The following is a 10983-nucleotide window of genomic DNA, read 5'->3' on the forward strand; positions in this document are numbered from 1 at the left end:
CATCTTTCCGCTTGGGTCTTGGGTTTTGGAAAGGCGAAAAAAACGACCCCTCCCTCTAAACTTTTGGGGTACCTAGTGTCAGACTAGCAGGTGCCATAGACGCATCGTTTTACCATGTGCTGAAATCGCAATGTTTGACGGAGGTCCTTCTCCTTAGTTACAGTTGCTGAGCTAGGATTGGACGAGGACCGTTCGAGGGCGGGGTTTTGCGAACGGTCAATTGACAGCATATACAAACAAAAATCCACTTTACTTTAATGCAAAATTTTATTTTCATAAATAAACAAGTAAAAAATAAGAACAAATGAACCAATTTCAAACAGCACAAATAAATGCAATAGCATAAAGAGAGCTATGAAACAAACACAGCTTTAAGTTTTGTTGTAAGGTGGTCTAACAGTAGTAGGTTAGTATTCAGGTAAGAAATACAACAAATTAAAGTAATCAAATGTAAAATAACACTGAATAGTCTTCATTGTAAAACTTAAATACAGATTAACGCTTACAATTAGTTACATAAGTTACTCAGTCAAGAGCAGAGATTTTCTTCGTCTTTTGTTCTTTGATTAACATGACAGACATTAGCAGGAATATTAGGCTGCTGTCCCTTTAAGAGTTGCACAGATCCAATATACTGATACACAACGTGTGTTATCTCAACTAGCTTCGTTCCAAAATTGACTGTGCTTAACTGAATATTTGCCAAGACGGGCATTTAGACATCATTTTGTGTGTATTTGTCTGTTTAAGTGCAGTGTAATCTGTTAAAAGAGTTTAACAGTGTAACTCGTTTTGGTACGTGCGACTCACAAGCTGCTTGAGACTGAGAGGGGCGGCTTGTGTAGATCAGTAATTGAAACCAGCGGGAATGACAAAATTTATGCACAATACAAGCACTATTTAACTGAAACAAGTGAGTGAGAGGACGCCGGTGCGTGATCATGCGGAAAATCGTCCCTGGTTGGTCGATCGGTGCATCTCTAGTCCTTTTGAACTTTCTATTCATCAAAGAATAGAAAAAAATAACATGTATCACAGTTTCTACAACGAGGTGATAATGTCAAACTTCAATTAAACTTCAAGCAACTGTAAGCAATTCACACATGCATCACCTCTCTCTCTCTCTCTCTCTATGATTATTCATGAATTCATGCAAATAAATCTTACCGCACAACTTTATTTCTGTCTGATTTAAAGCGCACAGAATTCTAGGTTTAATGAGCCGTAACTGATGAAACTAACCGTCATTTTTATCCTTTCAGTAAAATATTGCGCTGCAAACATCATTAACAGCTTTAACCTGTCAATGCTGACAAATGACCATGGTATAAGCGGCATAATCCACGGCTAGCTGTGCGTTAAACTATTTGAATGCACTCCGCTTCGCGTCGGGCTGTTATTTGCCTCCACGAGCACGTTTAAATCACAGCTAGCCGTGGATTATCTGTCGCATTTATAAACATCGAGGCATTAATTATTATTAAAAGCATTGTTTAAAAACGCACACTTTGGGGTGAGATGTGCAAGTGGCTCAAAAGTGCCAGTGAACTTTGCCTCCAAATGCAGGAAACGATGTTTACGAAAGATATTAAACCTTTTCCAGGCTGCTTTGTGAAGATGTAAATGGGGTGAAACAGAATAAGACTAACGTACATCTTTCACAATCCAATGCCTCAATATAAACCAATATAACATATTCAATTCCTCTTAGCATTGCAATATGACTTTCGAAATAATGTGTGTATCAGTATATTGGATCCGAGCAGCTCTTAAAGGGACAGCAGCCTAATATTCCTGCTGCCGTCTCTATAATAACACTAATCAAACAACAAAAGACAAAGAGAAAATTCACTCGTTCTTGCCTGAATAACTTTTCTAACTATATTTGTAATGTATATTTTATTTTTACATATTTATATATATTTTAAGTGCAGTGGTATTTTACATTTGATTACAGTTTCTGTACCTGAATACCAGAAAATCTTAAAAAACACTGTTTATTTCAGTCGCATCTTCGTTCGGTTGTATCTATTTGTTCCGATTGCACACTTTTAATTTGTTCTTTATGAATTGCTGGTTGTTTACTTGTCTTTAATAATGCTTGAAATGTATATTAGCTAGGCTAGTTGTTTTTCTGTGGTGTTTTCAAACCAAAGGCAAATGTTCTTTAGCCTGTTGATTATTGTTCATGATATTCAGCTAGAATTAAATGTGAATGATATCTAATTTTTTTTTTTACCTTATTGGAATCGATAAGCAGAATCGAAATCGTGAACCTTTAAACTTTAAACCGAATACCTAGCAGTGCTGCTTTACTTCTTTCTGTCTAAATGACAACTTCAAGTGGCACAGCTTACCCCACTCTCCCCTATTCACTACACTAAGCGTGATTGTGATGACCCAGGACTCACCTGGGCCGGTTCTTGGACTGCTTCAGACACTCCTGGAAACAGTTCTTCTGCTCCCAGAGCTCCAGGATTCGCTCCTCCTCCGTCGGGAAGTGAATGGATTCTGGCACGGCTTCCACCATTCTGACTAGACAACAAATAATACATTTACATTTATGCATTTGGCAGACGCTTTTGTCCAAAGCGACTTACATTGCATTTCAAGGTACACATTTACATTCTTATCAGTTCTTGCTTTCCCTGGGAATCGAACCCATGACCTTGGCGTCAACACAACAAACACACTCCATCAGTCACACACACGCTTGACGAAACTCATTTTAAAGTCTCCCTGTGGTGAAGATCCAGCTTTTAATGTTGTTTATGTGTCTATGTGGTGTGTTTAATCTGCTTTAAGACAAAGCATGTGTAAGTTCATAAGTCGACACCATTGCTGAGTATTTCCTCCTTAAAACTGCAGTGAACCAAAGACAGTCTCAAAAACACGCTTTGAAATCGCTGGTGTTTCTGACGTCACAAACTACCTTGTAACCAATCAGATCAACGTGTGATCGTCAACCAGTGGATCTCTGAGCTGAGTGAGTGAGTGGAGGCGGGGCTCATTTGCATATTCATAGAACCGCGCATACTAAATGAGGCAAGGGTGTCAAGTTATATTCAAGATAATTTAAGGCATAAAGAAGAAAAAAAACGTTTAAATGTGTCCTTTTGGTGATCAAAGATGAGTTTTAGGGATAAAATGATTGACTTCAGGGAGACATTAAGCTCTCTAGAAGTGAGTTTCAGATTAAGCTTCTTATTCCAGCAAAACAATTAAAGTCACCATGAAATTTAAAAAAAATAAAAAAATTCATGGAATATTGCAGTATTTATGACTTATCGGTGCACATGATTATTGTTTTAAATTCATGTTCCTGGTAATCTTGAATCAGAATTTGTTCCTCTTGCAGCATCTCTTCTCTTCTCTGATGATGTGGGCGGGGCTTTAACCTGTCACTCACATGAGTTCAGCCAATAGCAAACCACAACCATCCAATCAATTCCCCACAGACACAATCAAGCCCCGCCCACATCTGTTCTTGTTCCGGAAGCTTTTCTCTCGGACATACACGACACAATAAGGGAAGAAAAGACTAGCGCAAGCTCCGTCTCATGCCGACTTTATGATTAAGTCAAGTCAAGTCAAGTCAAGTATATTTGTATAGCGCTTTTCACAATACAGATTGTATCAAAGCAGCTTCACAGTATTAAATTAAAATAATACAACAAGGTTTGTTTCTAGTGGAATTTATTGATAAAATCAAATTAGATATCCAGAATATCCCCAACTGAGCAAGCCAAAGGCAACAGTGGCAAGGAACCGAAAAACTCCATCAAGTGACCTAATAGTGTCCTAAAACTCCATCAGGTGACCCAATGGAGAAAAAAAAACCTTGGGAGAACCCAGGCTCAGTCGGGGGCCAGTTCTCCTCTGGCGTTTATTAACTAGAGGCCGGATTGTAAATTGGACTGTAAGATTAAAAATATTATATGAATGCCTGGCTGAAGAGATGCGACTTTAATCTAGTTTTAAACTGGGAGAGCGAGTCTGAGCAACGAACAGTATCAGGAAGGCTATTCCAGAGTTTTGGAGCTAAATGTGAAAATGCTCTCCCTCCTTTGGTGGTTCTGGATATCCTAGGTATGACCAAAAGCCTTGAATTTAGTGATCTTAAAGAGCGCGATGGATTATAGGGCGATAGAAGATCCGTTAAATAGACTGGAGCTAAGCCGTTTAGGGCTTTATAAGTCAGTAGCAATACCTTGTAATTAATACGGAACTTTATAGGTAACCAATGCAGTGATGATAAAATCGGTGTTATATGATCATATTTTCTTACATTACATTATTTTATGAATAACAGTGAACAACTTTCGGACTGCTCCTCACGCAAAGCATCATATGACTTCAGAAGAATTATAATTATAATATATAGTGCACAAGTCATATGTACCACTGTTAAGATGCTTTAATGGTACATTTACATACTTTTTTCAAGCATTAAAGCATCAGTCCTCATTCATCGAAAAGAAAACGTAAGTCATTCGGGTTTGGGACAAGCTGTGTATGATAACGAAAATGTGGGTGAAATTATCTGCATAATTCAAAATAATTTTCTTCATGAGAGTGTGTGTGTTTTTTTATTATTTTTACTTTTATCAAAGCTTCAGTCCATAACTTTTAATAAACGGTTTTAACTTTTATTTAATTATTTTATTTATTATTTAACTTTTAATAACGTTAATAAACGAAACTGCATGCGTCTTGCGGAAGAATATTGTAGCCGGATCTACATCTCTCTGTTTATGTATGAGGAGTCATGCTACTCCGCAGTGGTGCGACCCGACTGGTCTAAAATAGTCCCAATTTAAACACTTATTATAGATGTACGGTAGTGATTAAGGATAAGACAAAAACACGGTTTGGAAAATGGATTCTCGCTTGTAATATACATTTTGAAAACAAAAACGTTACGGACTGCAGCTTTTAAATAAAGACTTTTCAACAACTACAAGATTTGCATCTATTCATTGGGTTTCCAATTTCAGTTTCACTTTCCTGACTTGCTATCTGTATAACAACAATAACAATAAAACATAGAAATGAATGTAAACGGATAGGTTCATAAACATCTGAATCACTAAACCAACAACACTGTTGTAACATTATGAATGCACTGCCAGAGGAACAGACCATTTATAAGGACGAAATACTCAAACTGTCTCAAACATACACATCTACTCTCTTAAAAAAAAAAAATGAAAAAAAAGGTGTTTGGTATTAAATGATACAAAGCACTTTATGGATATTATGATGAAGTTACTTTGAAGTGTAAATAAATACAGCTGCATCACTATCTGTCATCATCACACACGGGCACGAGCGCGCGCTCGTCTCTACAATCACAGTTCGCCGCTGTTATGATCGCATTTCTCTAACGTTATATATATGAGATCCATAAACACAAAGCAGTGAGTTTATGTGTGCAGTGAGTGTGTGTATAAGTTCTGAATTAAGATGAAGTGTCAGTTGAGACTCACATGCGGACCCTCAGCCGGTGAACAGAGAAAGCGGAAATGATGCAACTGAGCGAAACTGTGGCGCTGGACATCATACAAGAGTCTCTTTTCATAATAAAAGTCTATGATAATCATCATATAGATCAGTGATGTCCACTGATATAGTAAGATTTATTTAATGATTCGTCAGATTTTAGATTATTATGTGTGTGTGTGTGCGTGTATCTTACTATCAGAGTCCTTGCAATGCAGAATTATATATATTCCTGTAATATATATATATATATATATATATATTTTTTTTTACTTGTCCATAATTTTCAGCAATTAATACACTGAAAATCCAAGCTGTGTTTTGAAGAGCACAGTATTTGACGTGCTGTTCTTTGAAAACTAGATTTAAAAAAAATATTAGTAATAATTAAAATAATTTAAGATTAAGACCAGTAAAATGCAACTGTGACGTCTTAAAAATTTAATTCCAAAAAAAAAAGCTTCCATAAAAGCTCCCCCACACTTAAAAAAAACCCTCAAAACATCTTTAATAATTGGCTTCAAAGAGACTTGACTATTATATAGGCAGAGTCCTATTGACCAAAGCAGAAGGGGTATCAAGATTTGTTTATCCAGCTTTATCTCTTTCTGTTCAAAATTCGATTTGTAAAAAAAATCAACGAGTTATTTACTAAATTTGTTTGGAGGAATAAACATCATAATTTAAAGCAACACTAAGGAACATTTTTTACCTTAAAATAATGTTTCCAAAATCCTATCAGCGGTTCATCAAGTCGTAACAGGCTTAAAGGCACTTCTGGATTCGCTTTGCAGCCCTATATCTGCTATAACCACACCGGGTCGCGTTTCTGTAGTTCGAATGAGACATAAGAAAACTACAAATTTGACTTGCTTTACGTCAAGCGTTACAATAGTCATTATTTTGTTTTTCTTCGTTTCTGATGTCGCAATACATCATACTTTCATGAAATCATGCAACATACTCTACCTTGTCAGTGGACATCGTTCATTCCAAGCCGGTGCTGGATAAACAGAGAGTGTGCGTGCGACAGTCGGCTGCGGGTGGCGAAATTATTTACGACAGCGGTAATGGACAATTCCGCTTCCAACCTGTAGGGGGACCGAAGAGGAAAAGTTCCTTTTCCGCGGCCTTAGCCTATATTATTCTTTTATTAGTCCCCGAAAAACGCTGTTTTAGCAGGTTTAACGACTGAAGCGACAACTTGCCAGGTTACTATAGTGCGGCCGGCTACGCAATACTCGTTCCCTACTCTCAGGGAACTGAGGTTACAATAGTAACCGAGTAGTTCCCCTTCGAACAGTCACTTCGTATTGCGTTGCTATACGCAATGGGGACGCCATGCAAAACGCCGCACTATAAGTAACTGGTTGCCTTCTGCAGCTCAGGACCCCTCAACTCAGGATTTACACACAGTTCTACAGTATAAATTACTACACCTGCTGTTTATATTTACATAGGTCAGGTAGAAAAATTGCCCATAGGTTGTTTTAAAAGTTAATTTGATGAGAATTTGATTAGACCAAAATAAACAAGCTTTATGCATTTTGTTTGTGATTTGTGTCATGTATGACTATTGTGCATCTGATGGCGCTTTTCCACTACACAGTACCAGCTCGCCTCGTCTCGGCTCGGCTCGACTCGACTCGGCTCTGTTTGGTTTTCCACTGTGTAAAAGTTGTACCTGTACCTGCTTCCAGGTACTTTTTTTCGTACCACCTCTGGCACGGTTCTAAGCGGGCTGAGGCGAGCTGAGGCGATACTAAAATGTGACGTGAAATCATGGCAGACTGCTGATTGGTCAGAGAGAATCGTCACTATTCACTGCGTCATCATTGCACGCGCCAGACGCAGTATCCTGAATAAAAAACAGCAAAAACAAAAACAAAAACATCCAAAAACAGCATACACTCGATTTCCTCCATTGTCCTGTGTGTGTAGGTAGCGGGTGTGTCTTGCGCATCTTGCGTAAAAGATTAAGTCACGGCAGTTTCCTGCGGCGTCGCTATGACGACCAGGTACTATTGTGGAGGTACTATCTGCAATGGAAAACGGAGCGAAAAGCGAGTCGAGTCGAGCTGGTACTGGTAATGGAAAAGCGCCATGAGATAATACTATTATGGTAAATGTGATGTCCTAATTATAAAATATAAAAATCGCAAATTTTTTCACACATTTCTGGAAATTACCACCACAAAATCAGTCATTTTGATCGCAAAAATCACACGAAAAAATCGTGAAATCCTGGAGGGACTGTGTAGAGCTGAGTCGCCAACAGGCTGAGAATTTGAAGGCCAAATTGGACAAGTGTGCGTTCTTTCGGGAAGAAGTTAAATATCTGGGGCATGTCATTTCTGCCCAATTCTGATTGAGGCTGTAGCTCGATGGCCTCGTCCATTCACTGTGTCAGAGCTACGGACCTTTTTGGGCTTCGTGAGCTATTATAGGCGCTTCGTGGAAGGGTCCCCGAAGCTGGATGCTCCACTGCACAAATTAGTATCCGAAGCGACTGGAGGGAAGTCGGGTAAGAAAAGTAAGCGAGGATTTATCGAGGTTTGGTCTGCGCAGTGCGAGGAGGCGTTTGGGACCCTTAAGTACCGGCTTACGACGGCACCCATTCTGGCGTATGCAGATTTTGAAAAACCATTTATCGTGGAGGTGGATGCCAGCCATGTGGGATTGGGCGCGATCCTCTCGCAAGAAGTCGATGGCAAAGTTCGCCCCGTCGCCTATGCGAGCCGTACCCTTAGGCCTGCGGAGCGTAATACAGCCACGAATAGCTCAATGCGATTAGAATTTTTGGCCCTTAAATGGGCTATGACTGAAAAGTTTCACGAGTACCTTCTATGCAATAAATGTGTCGTACGAACCGATAATAACCGCTGAGTCACTTGGCCACTGCTAAGCTTGGGGCTACTGAGCAGCGATGGGCAGCTGAATTAGCAGTAGGGCTGTCACTTTTGTGAAAAAATCCTGTTCGATTTTTGAGATGCAAGTGTTCATTGAATCGATTGTAAAATTGATTTTCCATGTCTAAAGACGTTTCCATTTTCAGCGCCAAATATAGGCAAATCCACAGACAACTAACAGGCATTAGGACGAAAGTAAAGAGGGCGCTTGAGACGCGCACAAGTCTGCAATATTCCTGATGATTTATTGGCGTGAAGTTTCGTGCACAATGACAAAAAGGAGTGCAACATTCTCGAAAAACAATAAACAAGAGTGGACTGCCTTAACATCAGTGAGAAACATCACTGCAGGCTTCAACATGGCTGAGTTTATGATTAGAAATGTCAAACAAATTTCGCCTACGTAGGCGATTGTAGCCCGAATCTGTGTCTGTATGCATGAGACTGAATACCGGCAGAATTCACATTTTTGTAGTAAAAGGAGACACATTATGCAGAAGTATAATTTGCTGTTATGTGTGTTTGTCAGAGCCTGCAGTCGCTGTGGACGTGCTCCGAGAAGGCCGTTAAAATCGATTCCCTATTTTTGTTTTCGAAACTTGAGTTGATTGGTCTGATCGATTGTGCAATCGATTTACGAACGTAAAGTGACAGCCCTAATTAGTAGTGTTTGATTTTGAAGTCCAATATCGATCCGGCCGAACCAATCAGAACGCAGATGCATTGTCTCGTCAGAACGCCACTGCCCGTGAGGAAGGGGACAGCTGGTCTCCAGGTCTGGTAATACCAGAGCTGTTGAGGCGAGCGGCACAGTCGGAACCTATAGGGATGATCCAGTCTGGGGCTGTTCAGGCTTTGCCTAGCCGTTCCCAGGCCCGGGGTGGGTAATCGGGAGAATCGGGAGAATTCCCGGTGGGCCGCTTGACTTTTGGGGCGGTCGAGGATTTTTATTTTTATTTTTTCACATTTGTCACGTTAGTTACATTAGGCTACACACGTTCCGCATTCTGACACCGCAGCACGCAGCCTCTGCATGGGTTGTACCATGTGAGGGAGTTCTCCCCTCCCCTCCTATAGAGTTGGTTGGGTCCATAGCCCGTCTTTTCCAAAACTTTTTCTCAGGTAGGCTATCACGGCACCGCCTACCGATAGCTGGGCCGGCCCTACCGTAACGGTACGCGTCAGGGAGGATGGACGGGAGGAAGAGGCCAGGAGGTATGGAAGCTTGTTTCCGCCACAGAATAAAACATTTTAAAAGATAATTGCGAGTTTTTATCTCAGAATTGCGTGTTATAAAGTCAGAATTGCGTGAAATAAAGTCGCAATTGCTTCTTATAAAGTCTAAGTGAATTATTATTTAACCTTTACATTATTTGTTGAACCATGGTATTAATACAAACTACACAATAGTAAGAGCTGAACTTTTGCTTCATTTATCCAATTTGGAAAAAGTGCTAATTTGGAATTCCACCATGGAAAAAGTGGGCCGGTCTTGGGCCTGAAACTCCCGGGCTGAAAAGTGGCCCCACTCCAGCCCTGGCCGTTCCGGTCCAGATATAAGTGCACTGCAGGAGGCTGACCCGACATCGAGCAGGTGTGGAGTCTGTGGCGACAGCAACGACGTCCAGGGCCTATAGAGCGACAACGTTTCTCTAAGTCCACGTTGACTTTTCTCCAGCAACGGGACCGGTTGGTGGAGGAAAAGGGCCTGTTGTATCGAAGAGTGTTCATCAGGAAGGCGGAGAGGAAGCACTACAGCTAGTGTTGCCAAGATCAGAGGTACTGACACAGCTCCATCAACAGCATGGGCACCAGGGCATCGAACGCACTTTGGAGTTGGTGCGACAGCGATGCTACTGGCCGGGCATGGCCACTGATGTTGCTCACGGGGTTCAGAGCGGTGTCAGTTGCCCAAGGCGGCTCCCCCGATTGCTCGAAGTTTCATGGGGCACATTTTGGCGTCTAGGCCTAATGAAATCGTGGCTATGGATTTCACTGTCTTAGAGCCATCACTTTCAGGGCAGGAGAACGTATTGGTATTAACTGATGTGTTCAGTAAGTTCACTGTGGCTATTCCGACCTCCGACCAGAGGGCAGAGACTGTTGCCCGAGTCCTGGTGGAAGAGTGGTTCTTTAAGTTTGGGGGCCGCAACTTTGAAACCGTTTTGATCCAACAGTTGTGCAGTCTTTATTTCGAAACCAGGTGTTCCCGATTACCGCTCCTGGCGCCAAGCAGCGGTGCGAGAGGACAGCTGCTATCCTGATAATTCATTTGATATAATTGAGCAAACAGCTATGGAGCCAGAATTGGCTATTGTCATTGGCTATTTTATGTTTTACATTTTACTGGAGGACATGGTGAGGATGTTTCCGGGTCATGTAGTTTTGGCTTAGCCAAGACCATATCCAGCTAAATCAAGCTGGTCTGCTGTCCCAATTCAGAGGCTGCGTCCTGAATATATAAAGGTTCAAAAGGTTCACTTATATCTTAACTTGATGCGATTTTGTAGGCTAGTGTATTCTTTTTATTATGTACACAAATGGACCATGGTGAACATACAGGTTTTCAACC

At 40.7% G+C, this 10983-nt stretch overlaps 1 protein-coding gene across 1 annotated transcript in view; it reads right to left on the reverse strand.

Annotated features, from left to right (window-relative positions):
* The window catches only part of iars1 (isoleucyl-tRNA synthetase 1), a 100679-nt gene extending 95128 nt beyond the window's left edge, over positions 1-5551 (reverse strand). Inside the window, exons 1-2 of the mRNA XM_084394935.1 lie at positions 5490-5551; positions 2412-2535 (exon numbers count right to left, since the gene is read on the reverse strand). Of these exons, the coding sequence (XP_084251061.1) occupies positions 2412-2530 (119 nt within the window). The 5' untranslated portion in view covers positions 2531-2535; positions 5490-5551. The remainder of the gene's footprint in view (positions 1-2411; positions 2536-5489) is intronic.
* Positions 5552-10983: the final 5432 nt, after the last annotated feature.

This window comes from Rutilus rutilus, assembly GCF_951802725.1.
Source record: "Rutilus rutilus genome assembly, chromosome: 22".
NCBI classification, from domain to species: Eukaryota; Metazoa; Chordata; class Actinopteri; order Cypriniformes; family Leuciscidae; genus Rutilus; species Rutilus rutilus.